The sequence below is a fragment of the Triturus cristatus genome, chromosome 8 (assembly GCF_964204655.1).
Source record: "Triturus cristatus chromosome 8, aTriCri1.1, whole genome shotgun sequence".
NCBI classification, from domain to species: Eukaryota; Metazoa; Chordata; class Amphibia; order Caudata; family Salamandridae; genus Triturus; species Triturus cristatus.
In genome coordinates, this window is record NC_140591.1 from 32,920,363 (window position 1) to 32,938,049 (window position 17,687).

General features: G+C 42.3%; 1 protein-coding gene across 1 annotated transcript in view; it reads left to right on the forward strand.

Annotated features, from left to right (window-relative positions):
- LOC146799892 (cytosolic phospholipase A2 gamma-like) overlaps window positions 1–17,687 on the forward strand; it is a 556,810-nt gene that overhangs the window by 303,833 nt on the left and 235,290 nt on the right. The window contains exon 8 of the mRNA XM_085620826.1: window positions 13,810–13,950. Within this exon, the coding sequence (XP_085476952.1) occupies window positions 13,810–13,950 (141 nt within the window). The remainder of the gene's footprint in view (window positions 1–13,809; window positions 13,951–17,687) is intronic.

Genomic DNA, 17,687 nt, shown 5'->3' on the forward strand with positions numbered 1-17,687 from the left:
TGTCTGTATGCTCTTTTATAGATAAGACCATATATATAAAGAAGCTTATAGGTGAAACTCTACCTCAGTGTCACTGTATGCTTTCTAAATGTCTGTAAATAACATTGCATGAATCCCTTTCGACTCATTACAGAAGGCAGCCAGGTATGAAGCTATGTGTTAAACTGATTTCGTGATCCCTGCCTAGTTAAAATATCTGCTTTTGAGACTCACAGCTGAAGTAAGTCTCACAAGATTTGTGCAGGGGTATGATAGCCTGCTTAGCTTTTAAGTTCGGCTCGTGCGCTGCAGCACACATAGGAGCCTACATGTTCAATTGCAGACATACCTGAGACATAGTACAGCTCAGACATTCAAACTTGAGAGACTGTACTTTAACTTTAAAGCAAACACCTCAGTATTTAGGGCCTACTCCCAGTTTACCTATGAAGACGCTTAAATGGACTGGGATAGACATTAATACATCTGGGAACGTGCTTAAAATTTCACTTTTCTCTACTAGTTTCAGAGTGAGTGAGAGGAGTCACAAAACCAGACCTAAGCCAAAATCTAAATCTGTCTCCAGACATGCCAGTCTTTCAAATATCTGCTTGTTTCTAGAGTCCTCAATGAATCAGTCAGTGCTTTTCTAGACACAAGATAATACATTCAAACGATCCTATGCGTGCTAGATTACTCCTTTTTGACACCATATGCTTTGCATACCAGCATAAATCACTTTCTATTTATGACAGTCCACTCAGGTACAAAGGTGTGTGCAAGTGATTTCATTATGCCTGACTAGTTTATGGAATAAAAAAAGCATCTCTCCCCATAGCACTCAAATTAATGTCACCCTGTTTCTAGACACACCAATGATCCTCTGAATGCCTTTTAGGGTTGAGATAACACATATTTATGTACAAATATGTGTCTGGAAGAAATTGCAGGGATCTGTTTTTATTTACCATACAGAAGAGTCCGAGGAGAAAATGTGTGTTAAATTGGTTTCAGAAGCCCTATCTCCCTAACTCATCTTTGATTGCAAAATACTATTCTAAAGTAGCTCAGACCATATTTCTCTACAGGTATGATAGACTGAATATTTTTTTACTTATGATCAACACCTGCATCCAATAACTAAATGAAATAACACAAACTACAAACAAACCTAACAAATGGTACCAGTTAGTAATTAAAATTTACGCTTTTAGTTTCAATCACCGGTATTATGTTCAACTTATTTGCCATTATTATTTCTGTAGAGTACAGTATAAGTCCCTTTATTTTGTAACATTTTAAACCTCACATTTCTCTAATACTTCTCAACTTTTATAAATACTGCATTTCAAGTCTAAAAATGTAATTACCATAACTGAATCAGTACTAGATCATGTATTGCACAACTTACAGATTTACAACTATCTGAAATCCTGTTGTAGAATATGAAAATATCAAACTCTTAAATTTTCTTTCCCACACAAAATGTGAAGCACCACTCAACAAAAAAAACCCAGTAATTTTCCCTCTTTTTCCACAGAAATCAATGGAAGTAACCAATCAAAAAACTCCCTTTATTTTTTCAAAATCCTAAACCACTTTCTATTGGCTAGTCAAATCAAAATCTAAAAATTGTTATTGGGCTTATTGATATATAAAACCCTAAAAGTATACATTATACATCTAAATCAATCTATTGGATAGTCACATTAACCTTTAATTACTCTCCTCCTAAAGACACCTGATTTGGTACTGTAACTTATTGGAGTTATGATTCCATCGTGATGCCGCAGTTTAACATCGCGATGGAATCGCAAACCTTTGCGGGAGTTCAAAAACCCATTTTCACTAATACTAGTACATTTCTTTCAGAACTAACCACTTCTAAACACAGTAGTGATTTGGAAAACAATTATCCACAAGCATTTATCATATATATACATTCCATATATTTTAAAACCACATTTTAATTTAAACCCTTCCCCCATAGTTGTTCATCTTAGTTGCCATAGTAAGTTTCTGCAACATCCTACTGTAACAGTGTCAGAAGTTCACCATATTCCTAAATGGCGCATCCTAGCTTCCGAATCTAAATAGCGGGTGTGCTTGACGATTGCAAAATACTAGCTTATTCAGTCTACAGTTCCCTTCAAACTGTTCTCCATAAGCAATCGGAAAGGTACTTGTATTCCAAAGTAGCATGCAACCTATTTTTAAGTTCAAATGCTTATGAACAGCCAAGACGTATCTGCTTTTTGTCAAACCACATTTTGTCCACCATTATAGATACCTCTCAATATAACAACTGTCTTGTTCCGCTACAGACCTATTTTGATACCTGGCACACATCCCTTCAGAATGCTTACAGTATGGATTGTAGGGCACAGCTACATTTTTTTGGGGGGGGGAGTGATGCCCAGCACAGAGGAATTCACAATGACCTGGGTTTTCAAAATGTGGATAATAAATGGTTTGCACAGAGGACTAAAATGGCTGCCTTTGGTTAAAACCTTTTTGAATTTCCAACCCCTTGACACTCATGATTGTGCACTGTAGTGGCAATGACCTAGGCACAATGACTAGGGTGTGATTGGAAATCCTAATGAAGGATATATTTGCACAACTAATGTCACTTTTCCCTCCGTCTTTGTGTACTCTAATATATGCAAAAGATAGAAATAGAAGGGGTCAAATCAGTTGTGTCCACAGATTGACAAAGCCAAAAAGCATGTTAATAAAGCTGTTTCTGCATACCTCAGAGACCATAACATAGGCTGTATCTACAACAACAACCTACATTTTGCCATAGACATCTACAAAACTGATGGAGTTTACTTCATAGATGAAGTGAACCAAGTGTTTCTCAACAACCTCCAGCAGTGCATCCGCACTTACATGTAGCTTCAACAAAGACATAATGAACAAAACGGCTCTTCTTAGAGCCACCCTATAACCCAACAATGAAAGTTATATATTTTTTAACATATAATCTCTGCATAAAACTTTGCGGGATTTGCGAACCCATTGCGAATTTGCAAAACAATAGCATGAATTCAATGAACAGTAAAACATTTCACTTTTACAAGTATATTTTATAACTTATATATTTTGAAATGCATTCTAACTCTGTCAATTGTAATGTGAGTATATACTTCACTGTCCGTACCTCTATAATAAACTTTAAAACTGTAAGAGTGCCTGTGCAATTATTTTATAATTTATTTCTTCAAGGTAGTTCTGCGATGTTACACTGGGTGACTGCGCTGAGCGCTGCGATGGGATCGCAACTCTTACCACGTAAAAAAATATTATATTAAGGATGTCACTTTTTTGCCCCGGGAACCTCATCCCCAGAGTCTGCTCTTTATTTATTTCTATAAAAAGAGGGGGGCCGCACGTCCCCCCCCGCCCCCCTCCAGAGGCCTATTTCGGCCCCAGGGATCCTATCCCCAAGGCCAGGCCTTACCTTTTTTTCCATTTTATTAAATGCGTATGGGTCCTGTGTGGCCCCCTACCCAGGGCAATATTTCCCCAGGGACCCCCATCTCCTGGGGCAAGGCCAGCTCATTAGAGGCCGCGGGGGGAGCCGCAAGGCCCCGTGGTCCATTGTATGCTCCCCACCTCCTGCGGGAGCTGGCCTAGCTTTTGGGCAGAGGAGGTTGCTACAAGAAGCCCCCTCTGCCCAAAAGCAATTTTGCTCCACTTCATGGAAGCAGACCAGAGTTTTGCTACAGATTTATAGCAAACTGCAGTGGCCCAGGGGTGAGCACCCCAGGACATTGCTGAAGCCGGCCATGTGTTCTGCGAAGATAAGGCACACAAACTTGAAAGCCTGTCAGGTTTAGTCCTGCAACCTTATATGGCCCTATTCACTGAGATATGGGACAATCAACATTTTTTTCGGGGGGGGTTTTAATGTGAGCTATTATTTTCAAACAGTTCCTCAAGTTTAATAGAAGTTAAATTGTGCAGTGTAACTGGTGAATAAATACAATACAATAACTATTATCATAAGAACTCTTGCTGTTTATAAATAGAGAACCTAGATGCCCTGGGGCTTTGACCTTAATTGTTTGACTTCTTTGATCTCGGCTGTAGCCCGCTTTAACTGTTTTTAACCTCATCTGTTGTTCCCAATACATAACATACTTAGAATGGACTTTGTGTTAGCTCCTGCCTCTTGATTGGTTGGTTTTGTTGTCTCAGTTGTCTCTGCCTGATTCAATGGCTTTTCTCCCTATTCATATGTTGGAGCTACCCAGGAGCATTTTGGTCTCTCAGCGTTCTGATTAGTTAACTTGTATTCTTCCACTACTGTTGTTGCTTGCAGGGACTGCTTTTTGGGTTGAAAATGACATCTTGTTGACATTTGGACAGCTTCCTTGGGAATTCATTCGGCCAATTGATTACCATTGGCTTTGTGGTTTGCAACTCACATTTGCTTGCTTTCTATTTGTTTTAGGCTGCCCAGCTTGAATTCGTCCCTTCCCTTGCCCAAATTTCTGTTTACAGAAATCCAGTACTGGTGGCAGAATACAGTAATCGGGTGTTGAAGTATTATTCTTATCTTGTCACATTTGCTGTGCATTCAAACACAAAGATCAAATGTCGGGCTCTCTCTTCCAGGGAGGTTGGTGTTTGTTTACTTTTTCTTTTTCTGACTTCGAAGTAAGAGGATTGATCTGACAATCATGCTGGCTACTGGGGAGTGTTTGAGGAAGGCTTTACTACTTGCACACAGCAACATTTAAATGTCTCTAAATGAACTGTTCTAATTCAGATGTATTCTGAAATATTGTCGAAGCACACATTTTGGCAATTCTGAAGTGTGTTAGAAAATATTTTAATGCAATCCAAACAAATCAATACACTAGGTGACATTTCCACACATTGTTTTTTTGCAGTCTATTTTAATTAGTAAAACTGTATGTCTGGCCTAATATAATGGTCATTTAAATTTAAGGTTGCAGGGGCGAGGGTTCGATATGGGCAACAGGGGGAATGTTCAACCAAATTCTGTATAAAAAAAGGGGCGAGACAAGGTTGTATACTTGCCCCTTTCCTTTTTTCTCTATATATTAATAGTGTAGGACAGTATCTGACTGATCATCGATAGGATTACCCAATTATCAAGAACAACCCTGTCCCTATTTTATTGTATGCGGATTACGCAGTTATCATGGCGTGGATGAAGCTAGGTCTCCAAAGAACTGTTACTAACTTTGTTACCTAAATGAAAGATAGGGGTTTAAAAGTAAATATTTGTAAGACCTATACTATGAGCTGTGGAACAAAAAGGAGTAAAACGTGACATTTTTATTGAAGGAAAAATGGAAAGTACGGACAGATTCTCTTATTTGGAAATTAATTTAGATAGGACTGGCTCGTGGAAAGCGGCCTTGAATGCAATGAAACTAACGTTCTCAAGAGCAATAGGTGCAGTTATCAACTTCTCGAAAAAATTGGGTGGTAGACCTGTGCAGGACTTTAGACATTTATAAATCTTAATGTTTATCCACAGCGATATATGGGGCAGGTATCTGGGGCCTCGCAGACGCCCAACAAATTGCGAAAATACTTTTATTCGCTACCTCCTGGTGGTCTCTAGCTCTACTGCCACCTTTAGCTCTCATCGGGAACTTGGTCTGCCATACAGATCTGACATGCCACAATAAGAGGGGATGTGTTTTAATAAGGTGTGGGTATCTATGGAGACTGGTTTCAATAGAGATATAATTTTGGATTGGCTTAAATTGGATGTGGTGGCCAACATACTACGGATCAGCTATGTAAAAAATGATGTCGCATGATATTGGCCATCCTGAATATTTTGACTCCCCAAAAAGCATGGAAACGATATCGAAATGTTTAAATCAAATTGTTTGAACCACCTAGAGAATAAGAGTTGGCTTATTGAGAGAGGGTAAAAAACAGCCATGGAGAACCATCTGATGACGATATGTTTGGGCATACAACCCTATCTGGTACAGGTCCAGAGTAGTTTCTGTCGCCAGCTCACCACCTTCCTCAGCCAGAAACCCCCCACCAGCTCAACAGACCCCAACGAAGCCACCAACAACCTCACACAGTGGATCACCAACTGCGCAGACGCCCTCGCACCACTGAAGAAGTACCCCCCCAGCAGACGCGGCAGCAAGAAAGCCTCCTGGTTCACCGACGAGCTCATCACCTCCAAGAAGAACTGCCGCTCCCTGGAGAACACCTGGCGCACCAACCAGACCACAGACAACATGACGGCCCTCAAACACGCCACCCGCAAACACCACCAACTGATCTGCGCCACAAAGAAGACAGCCTTCAAGGAACGACTGGACAACAACACCCACAACAGCAAGGAACTCTTCAGCATCGTCAAAGAGCTCTCCAACCCAGACGCCGGAAACAATGACATCACTCCCTCGCAAGACCTCTGCGACTCCCTCGCAGCCTTCTTCCACGACAAGATCGCCAACATTCACAACAGCTTCGGCCCACCAACCACAAACCCCACCACCGAACCGATGCCCCCCACTGCCACCCTCCGCACCTGGACCCCAGTCAGCACCGAAGACACAACACGCACAATGAACACCATCCACTCCGGATCCCCTATGGACCCCTGCCCACACCACATCTTCAACACGGCTGACCACATCATCGCACCCCACCTCCGCGACATCATCAATGCCTCCTTCAACACCGCCACCTTCCCGGAGTGCTGGAAACACGCCGAGATCAGTGCCCTGCTGAAGAAACCAACTGCAGACCCCTCCGACCTCAAGAACTACTGCCCCATCTCGCTCCTCCCGTTTCCTGCCAAAGTCATCGAGAAGACCGTCAACAGACAGCTAGCCGCCTTCCTCGAGACCAACGGATCCCTCGACCACTCGCAATCCGGCTTCCGAGCCAACCACAGCACGGATACCGCCCTAATCGCAGCCACAGACGACATCAGATCCCTAATGGACAACGGGGAAACTGCGGCCCTCATCCTCCTGGACCTCTCCGCAGCGTTCGACACTGTCTGCCACCGCACCCTGGTACAGCGCCTGAACAACACCGGCATCCAGGAGAAGGCCCTGGAGTGGATCACCTCATTCCTCGCCGGAAGAACCCAGAGAGTCCGCCTCCCCCCGTTCCGGTCAGCGGCCACCGAAGTCATCTGTGGCGTTCCACAAGGGTCATCGCTCAGCCCCACCCTCTTCAACGTCTACATGAGCCCCCTCGCAATCATCGCACGTCAACACAACCTCAAGATCATCACCTACGCCGACGACACCCAGCTGATCCTCTCCCTCACCAGCGACCCGGACGCCGCCAGAGCCAGCCTACACGAAGGGATGAAAGACGTCGCCGAATGGATGAAGAACAGCCGCCTGAAACTGAACTCAGACAAGACGGAGGTCCTCATCCTGGGATCATCACCCTCCGCCTGGGACGACTCCTGGTGGCCCCCCGCCCTGGGAGCCACCCCCAAGCCAACGGACCACGCACGCAACCTAGGCTTCATCCTGGACTCCTCCCTCTCGATGACCAGACAAGTCAACGCCGTCTCGTCTTCATGCTTCAACACCCTGTGCATGCTTCGAAAGATCTTCCGGTGGATCCACACCGAGACCAGGAAGATGGTCACCCAGGCCCTCATCACCAGTCGGCTGGACTACGGGAACGCCCTCTACGCCGGCACCGCCGCCAAACTCCAGAAGAAACTCCATCGGATCCAGAACGCCTCAGCACGACTCATCCTGGACATCGCCCGACACAGCCACATCTCCGGACACCTGAGAGACCTGCACTGGCTCCCCGTCAACAAAAGAATCACGTTCCGACTCCTCACCCACACACACAAGGCCCTCCACGACCTGGGCCCCAAGTTCCTCAACAGCCGCCTGACCTTCCACAAGCCCACCAGCCAGCTCCGCTCCGCCAGCCTCGCTCTCGCCACCGTCCCCCGCATCCGCAGAGCCACCGCCGGAGGAAGATCCTTCTCCTACCTGGCAGCCAAGACATGGAACTCCCTCCCCATCCCTCCCCATCCACCTCCGGACAACGCAAGACCATCTCGCCTTCAGGATGCAACTCAAGACCTGGCTGTTCGAGCAATAGCGTTCCCCCCCCCCCCAGCGCCTTGAGACCCTCCGGGTGAGCAGTGCGCTATACAAATGCCTATGATTGATTTTTAACACGTTTTCGCTGTAGGTCTTTTTATAGAATGGTTACCTTCCCAGAAACAAATGATTGGTCGCAAAATCTGCTGGTATGTCCGTGTGATAATACCTCAATACAATCCACACTGCATTGTATTCTCTTTTGTAAATATTATGTCTTACCAAGCAAAAGGTTTTTAATTCCCATTTGGAAGATGCTGGGCCTAAGACAATGTAGAACAGCACTTTTGAGGCTACAATCTTTAGAAAATGAACATAATATTATGGTTACCTATTCTTTCTTAAAGGTGATTATTAGATATAGGGAAACAATGTAAAGTTTGTCGATAGCAATGTCAATTTTTATTCTTTTTAATATATATGGATTGTTTTCATGAACTGGTAATTTTGTAACGTTCTGTGAAACACAAATGTATTTGTTATCTTGTACTGTGCTTTTATGGTTTTTTATTGTATAAAAAATCGAATAAAGCAGATTTTGATTTGAAGGTTTGTTGTCTGTAATGGCAGTGTGCTACCACACCATCAATTCTACTCTGCCAATCTACTCTGCACCACTCTGTCTTGTACAACTCCACTTGTGCCACTCTACAACACTGCACACTATCCCACTGCACTCTACACCAACACTCTCTACTCTGTACCACTCCATGCCAGTGCACTCTATGCCATTCCACTCTGTGCCACTCGATTCTGCTCTGAATTCTACACCACTGTACTCCATACCACTGTACTCTTCTGTACACCACACAACTACACTTTGAAACCATCTACACCACTGCGCTTAGCAACATTCCACTCTCCACCAGCCCACTCTACTCTGTGCCACTCCAGTCTACTGAGCCACTACTCTGATGCACTCTACACTACTTTACTCAAAACCAGTGCTTTCTACGTGACTGCACTTTACGCACATTTACTCTTCACCACTATACTCTGCAACAATTTATGCAACTGCACTCTATGCCATTGTACTCTGCGTCAACGCACTCCATTCTACTGAGCACCACTGTACTCAAAGCTACTGCTCTGTCCCTCTACTCTGTACCACTCTATGCCACTGCACGCCATTCTAATGCACTTACGCCACTCTACTATACATCACTGCACACCACGGCAGACTATGCTGCAACACTGCACTCTCCATCACTAAACTGTGCACCACTGCCCTCTACACTGGGCTACTCTATGCCATTCTACTCTGTGCCTCTCTACTCTAAAACCTGGCACTCCACGCCAATGCACTAAGCACTACCTTAATAAAAACCAAAGAACTCTATGCCACTGAACTCCATGCCATCTTCTGTGCACCACTGCACTATATGCCACAATAAACTACTGTTGCACCTGGCATCCTTTGTATGGTTTTCCCAATCTTTTTGCCTACTGCTCTTTAGTTTTGCATGTTTTGCAACTTTAGCAATCTGGGCACTTTAACACTGCTAACCAGGTAACCTTGGCTTATCCACAATTGGCATATTTAATGTATCTATACATGCCCAGTAAAGTGCACTACATGTGCCTAGATCCTGTAATTTAATGCTAGAGGGCCAGCAAAACTCATTGTGTCACACACTTAAGTAGCACATTTAACATGTCTCAGGCCTGCCACTTTAGAGCCTCTGTGAGCAGTTTTAAACTGCCATGTTGACCTAGAAAGATAACCTATTTGCCAAGCCCAAACCTACCTTTTTTATTAGATATAGGTCACCCTTTAGGTAGGGCCTGGACAGCCCATGAGCAGTGTGCGGTGTATTAAAGTAGGACATGCACTTCTAAGTTTTACATGTCCTGGTAGTGAAATACTCTTAAATTCATTTTTTTACTTTTGCAGGGCTTATCTCTCCCATAGGATAATATTGGAATTACCTATTTACATTTTGTAGATGTCATTTCCAATTGGGTAAGGCGGGACTCCAAAATTTAAATTTAAACCCTCAATTTATGGTGGTGATGGTTTTTAAATTTCACTTCTGAAAATGCCACTCTTAGACCATTGGGTGCCGATCTGTCTGTCTAGAAGGAATTCACATATCCAATTGTCACTCAAACCAGACTTCTATTCCAGTCACACACAAAGGAAGGGTAGGTGTGACTGAGTGGCAATCTGCATGCTAATAGGTCATCCTGAGCTGAGCTGAGCAGGACAAGGAGGAGGAGCTGACACACCTGTAAGGGGTATGTCTTGTCACCAAAAGAAGGATTTTATACAACCCTGTAGTGAGTCTGGAGCCAGGGCAAGGAATGAAGGGACCTAGTGCACTTCGAAGCATTTCTTTGAAGTCTCCGCCACTTCATTGGCCCAGACGGGTAGAAGTACTAGACCTTTGACACCACCAAATCAGAAGACTTCTGTAACTGAGGACGTCCTACCTAGAAGGACTGCTGTTAAGCTGGAGGGACTGCCACTTAGCTGAACTGGTTTGTTGTGTTGTCCTGCTGCCTGGGAGTGGATCTGCATCTCAAAATCCCAGCGCATAAGTATCTCCAAAAGCTTGTTGGCTTGCCCCCTGTTTTCTAAAGTCTCAGGGATATCAAAGATTTCTCTCTTCAACCTGCAAACAGCACCTTGACTCTGTCTGCAATGAGTCCTGCTCTGCCAAGTGGTACCAACCCAGTCCCAGGCCCTTGGGAGTGAGTATAAAGTGCTGCATCGACAGAACCCATGCATCGACTTTGTTGCACTGAACTGAACCAACACATACCCACCATTGCGGGAAGCAGATCAACGCATTGCACCTGGAACCACCACATCATCTCTGGAACTACAGTATCGGAACTGACGCATCACTGCCATTGCCTGGAGAAGATCACCACATCGCTGCTACATCATGGGGAACACAATGCATCGGATTCAGAACTGCTGCATCTTGGAACTAGTACATCGCTCATAGAACCAATGCATCACCGCCGTTGCGTGGAGAAATCCGGTGCATCACCCCAACTGCATGAGGATCACTGATGCATCGCATTGCTTGCTACCAGGATCAAGGTATTTTTGCTCAGCGGGCCCTGCATAGATCCTGTGTCCGGCGTGCGCCCCCATCATGGTTGGTCTGAACACCTAGTTTTGTCCCAGTCCAGTGTCACCAATTAACTCTCAGCGCTTACTGTTTCTAAGTCATATTTTTTCATTTAATCTTTAAAAATTCATATCTTGACTTCTACTGATTGAATTTTTGTCATTTTGGTCTAGTTCTATTTATAAAATTATTCTCTATTTGGAGTCTTTTGTGGTGTTTTTATTGTGTTGCATTTCGAAGTGTTGCACAAATACTCTACACATTTCCTCTTAAGTTAAGCCTGACTGCTCTGTGCCAAGCTACCAGAGGGTAAGTACAGGTTAATTTAAAGTGTGTAACTGACTACCCTGACTAAAATTCTGCTTCCTGCTTGAACAGGGTGCATACCTCTGCCAACTAGAAAGCCAATTTCTAACATCTACTCTGCAACATTTTATGCCACTACACTATAAATCACTGCATGCTATGCCACTCCTTTGCACCACTCTCCACTACCTCTCTCATCTTGCCACTCTCCTATGCTCCACTATGTAGGCCACTGCACTCTACGTCAATGTACACCATTGTGCTCTGTCACTCCCATCTGTGCCACTCAACACCATACTGCACTCTGCTCGACTGCACTCTGCTCGACTGCACTCTGCTCTGCTCCGCTCTATGGTTCTCTACTTCACTATGACACTGCTCTCTGCTCTGCTCCGCTCTATGGTTCTCTACTCCACTCTATACAACTGCACTCTACAATACTTGACTCCACGACACACTATGCAACTCTTTATGCCACTCCATGCCACTTTACCCCACTCTATTATACGACCCACTACTCAACTCCACTCTGTGCCACTCCACTTTATGCCACTCCACTCTGACACTGTATGCCTCTCCACACCACACAACTCTACAACACTCTACTCCACTCTATGCTGTTCCTCTCCCCTACACTACTCCACAAATTCCATTCTAAAACAATCTACTTCGCTGTACACCACTCTGTAACACTCTATTCCAGCAATTCTTAACCTATGAACTTTTGTGGACCCCACTTAATCTTTACTGGAACCCAGGCCCCCCACTGAATCCCTATTGGTATCTGGGGACCCACCAATGCTTCATTACAGAAATCAGAGGGACCAAAATATTGCGAAGTATTTTTGATGATTTGAATCCCAAAACAATACATAAATATAGAAATTAGCAGCCAGCAGACAAATGCACAAATAATCAAATATACACAAACAGATATTTCAAAAAAAAAATATTTTATGGGAAAGTTAGAACTTTATTAACCAACTGAGCGCACTGATCGTCCATACTGTAATCTTTTTTTGATGCACTTGCAGTGCTCCCACAAATCAATCTGAGGATATCCGCATATATTAGAACTTCAATTTCGAAAGCGTTCACTTTTACAAAACCTTTTCAGATGTTCAATTTTACCTTTTTGCTTCTTTACTTATATACACTTTTTAGTAATCATTATTTTATTTTTCAAGCAGTCGTGGACCCCCTGAGTAGGCTTTGTGGACCCACATCGGTCCCCGGACCACAGGTTAAGAACCACTGCACTACTCCACTCTATACAACATTACTCATCTCTGTGCCACTTCATGACACTCTATGCAACTCCACTCTACACCAGTTCACAACACTCTGTGCCACTCTACTCAGCGACACGCTACTACAATCAACTCTACTCCACTCTACCCCCTTCCCTCTACAACACTCTACTCCCTCCACAACACTCCATGACACTCTCCTCTGATGCACTAATTTTAAACATGCTGAACAGCAGACACAATATGGCAAAGCCAATAGCTCTTACATAAGTGAGACTTATTGGCTTTGCCAATGGTTGCTTCTTTTACCTTCAGGACTTCTTTACAGTGGATGTGGTTTCTTGCTCTGTCCTTTGTCAGCTTTCCCCTTCACTTCCCCCACTCCTCTTACTCTGTGTTCCTTCCTTCTCCAGCTAATCTGTTTCCCTCAAACGTCCCCATTAAGTCCCCCACCCCTCAATTTTTTGCCACCACTATGACGTGTCTCCCTCTGCCACAAACTATCTCTCACTTCCTTTTACTGATTTATTTTGCCACCTACCACACTATTGGAAGACTGCCATTTGGAAATGTTTTTTCACCATTTCAACATGGCCACTCACCAGTGCACATGTGCTTACACAGGTGGCGGGCACCAAGGAATGGGATTGCAACATTTTAACTCCTAATCAAAGATGGCCACCATGCATGCATTCAAAAAGTCGCAATGTAAAACGTTGGAAATGTTGAGTATGTGGGTGTTGAAGACATTTCCAAAATCAAGAGACACCCATATTCCAAAGATTACACCTCAGATGTAAAACTGTGGTACAGTCATCAGACAACTAAATATTTCTTTAGTAGCAAGTGTAATTTGTTGGTGGAAAAATCATCAAATACTGAGTCTGTAAATTGGTGTTTTCAGAAGTCTTGAACTTTTCTTTTTGAAGCTGTAAAGGTACATTTCTAACAGTGAAACTGCTTGTGAAAGGACGGCACAAGTTTGTACAAATATTAAACAAGTTTATAAATTGACTTGCAGTACTTAAATGTTTGGATGACACTCTTCAGTGGTACAAACTTCCCTTGCTCCTTTGCTTGTAGGAACCTGGTTCGAGTTCACCCCCCATGATGCTGGATTCCTCGATTATGGAGCATTTATCAGAACTGAAGTGGTTGGAAGCCAGTTTAACAAGGGAGATTTAGCTACAATAAAAGCAGAGCAAACGATCTGCTATCTTCAAGGTAAGACATGTTCAGACATGTACTTATTAATGTCTGACATAATTAAATAAAATAGAAATGTTATAAGATCTCATTTGACGGCTTGGGCACAATAGTTGAGATAAATTGGAAATATTTTTAGGAGGGTAACCTACACGTAAACCGAATGCAATACATCTGGATATGAGGTAATTATATATGTTAAGAATTGGGACCAAGAAAATTATTTTCAGGAGCATGCTTTTGATGTAGACATTCGCAGTAGAGGGACAGCCATAAATAAAATAAAAATTAGATATTTGGTGCACCGTGCGCTGCATTCCCCCGCACCCAATAGGAGGGGGTTGTAAGCCTTCCTGATGGCATTTGAATGCCTTTCCACTCAAATAAGCAATTGCACCAGGTATGAACAGCACTGGGAAATGAAACTAAATTAGAGAGGAAGCGGTGATCGGGAATGACTTGTCTATGATGAAGAGTAAAACATATCATGGAGTAAGGGTTTGTCAATGAGTACCCGAACAGGAACATGAGGACGTGAGACTAATTAAGCACGGAAAGGACTGCATAAAACAGACAACGGAGTACAGACAAAAATCCCAGTAGAAAACGTCGAATACAACTTCTAATAAAAAAAAAATCACTTGCCGAATGAAAGAGAAATTGAGAAACGCAAACTAAGGGGCATGCAGGTGTCAGCAGTGCACAAAATGCCAAAGGGAACAAATCAAAAATAAAAAAGGCACGTTTGAAGAAAAAAAAAATCTGGCTTATAGATGTACAATCATGTGAAACATTTGTTTTTAAGTACATTGTTGATTTAAGGTTCCTTTTCTATGAATTTATTCTAACTTGCAAATTAATTATGCCTTTTTAAGTTTAAATTTAAGAAAGCCTTTATTCACATGCCTATTCAACAGAAAATATACATGGAGTTAAGCGTAGTAGGTCCTTACTTTGGAGCTTTATCATTTTCCTAACTGAAATAGACCATATGTAAAACCAGACTGGTAATGTGTGATGCAGTAAAAGGAAGAGGGGGGAGTGAAAACGTGGGGGTATTGGGTAGAGCAGACGATGTGTCTGCTGGACCAACACAATCAAGAAACCGAGATGCGTCTCTACCCCAGTAAAACTCTTCACAGTATCATAATGGCCCAACTCAATAAACTTCTCAAAAGATCAGTAGAGTAAGGAATTATGTAATGTATCGACAAATCAAAAGCTCAGTAAGTTTTAACTCTAATAAACACTAAGGGCCCGATTTATATCTTGGTGCTAAGCATATATGGTATGCTTGCCACCAACGTAATGATCTACCCACTTGATTTAGATGGAGGCGGACCATAGGTTTAATCACAATGGAGTTTACTCTGTCTCCGCCGTGATTAAACCCCTCTGACGGCCCTGTAGAATAATAGCCCTCTGAGGCAGACGTGATTTAGAAGGATTGATTTAGCTTTCAGTTATGCCTGCCTGTCACTGCCAGGAAACCACTAGCAGTAAGGGGCAGTGAAAACTGCTAAATAGTTTTTTTTTTTTTTTTTCATTTTAAAAAAGAAAATCCAGTTGAGAATCTGGTTTCAGGATTTTCTTTTTGAAAATAAAGAAAACTGTTGGAGGGCTCCATGAGTTTGACAGCCCTGCACTAAACAACAAAATGCATTGACAGGAACCGCCATGATGGTGGTTCCTGACTGCTTTATACATGAATGCCATCTTTTGGTCACTTATGAATCCAGCAAGCAGGCCCTCCACCAGGGCAATGAAGTAATTTACTCCATCTTCATTGTGAAACATACGGTCCATCAGAATTTAAATCGGCTGCAAAGTCTTCTATTGCCGTGCATACTATCGAAGCTGATTGGTATAAGATGAATGAAAAACATCCAAGAGATGGTAAAGCAGAGTCATCAGTTTCTTCAGGTATTCCCCATCTACAGAACTATTGTTGCTGCAAAGGAGAAAGTTTTGGGTGAATTCAAATTAAACTCCTACAGTAATCCAACTCTGAAGCTCAGCCACCCCTCAACCCCATCTCTTTCGGAACAGAATGTGGTGTCTTGACTCTCAAGATGTACATTTAATATAAATGAAAGCACTCTTACAAAAATCTATGAAATATCAATAATCGGAGAAAACACTTCTCCGATTCCTGGAAGTGAAAATAGCAAGCTCCCTATCGGAGACGATAATTAGAGAGCCGTACTGCAAGCCGCAGCCTGAAAAAGATTAGTTTTTGGCATTGATTGAATTTTTTCCAGAAAATTTGAAACGAGGGAGAGTCATAAGTAAAACTAGCATTTCTATCCGTCTTCTGAAAGAGGCTTCTGATCTTTCTGCTACTGTCATGTTTTACATTCCATGGTAATCTCGCTAATTTTCAGCTATTGCTATGTACATTGGGTCTCCATTGTTCTGTTTGTGAGTTGAAAATATATACTCTTTTCTTGTTTTTATGACCTTGTTAATAGTTTAGATCAGATAGCTGTTCAATTTGCTAGAAACTGCAGTGTTCAGATGTGCAGAATATCCCACCCAATATGTAAGTTTACGTTTCCTCAGAGTAGGATCTATTATTGGGATAACAGTGGACCTAAATGTCTCTTGCAGTTTGAACAAGACCAATACTGTTAATTATACCTTTATTGCATGATTTAGTTAAAATCTTACAATTAGAAAATCATCAACACATGCACATTAAAACATAACTATAAATCTGAGATCCATCATAACCCTTAGCCGAACAATTTCCACAGCGAATAGAGAATACATTTTATACACTAATTTAGTTAATCATTATTGCATGTCAACAAGGAAAATCTTAAAATAGGAATAATTTACAGTTATGAATTCATTACTTATGTGCAAATTTGCATGTGCAATTCAGAATTCTTCTCTAGCTATTAATTTCCACATTTACTATGCTCAAATCACTGACTTCCCATTTCTTTTTCGCAAGAATCAGAAATCTAGTAAAATTTGCATTAATTATTATATCCATTGGCTTACACCAAACTACCAAGGCGTGTCTACATGATCATACACCTCTTTCAATAAAACAAGTCTTTAAATATCTCATTCTTTCATCGCTCATTGATGTACAATGCAAACCAAATGTATAATATTTTCTTCCCACTAATTGCATAGTCTAAAGGGAATCTGCTTAGTTGGTCTCAGCCAAGGCATTGCGTGCATTAGACCTGGCAGGTTGCCAAATCTTGCTTTCATAAATAGATTTTTTGTTTGTAATGTCCAAGGTATTTCTAGATATGGCTGAACTTTAAGGATCGTATATTCATTCACGATCATCCAGGCATGCGTTTGCTTAATAAATAACTTTGACTTTCAGAAGGGATAGATGTTTTGTTGATCTATTAATTTTTTTTTTTTTAAAGATAGTGGTATTAGTGACATTTCCCACATCTCGTGTACTGACCACTTTGTCAGTGCTATTTGAAGATATTTATAAAATGAGAGGTTTGATTCCGTTGCATTTCTTGCCAGAGTAGATGGCTCATTGGATTAAAAGTGTTGGTTTTAATTTGTTTCCTTACCTTAACATACTGACCCATCCTTGCGATTTGCTGGTTGCAGAAGGCAAATTCCATTCTGATTTGGGGCGGCGATGCATTAGCCGTAAGTCGAAACAATTAATTAAAAGTTTTTTTATAGCATTATTCAATAGCGTAGAGTCTATGCCATAAAGATCTTCGCTTCCATAGGTAAGGCTGGGCAGCAATTTTGCTTTTATAACC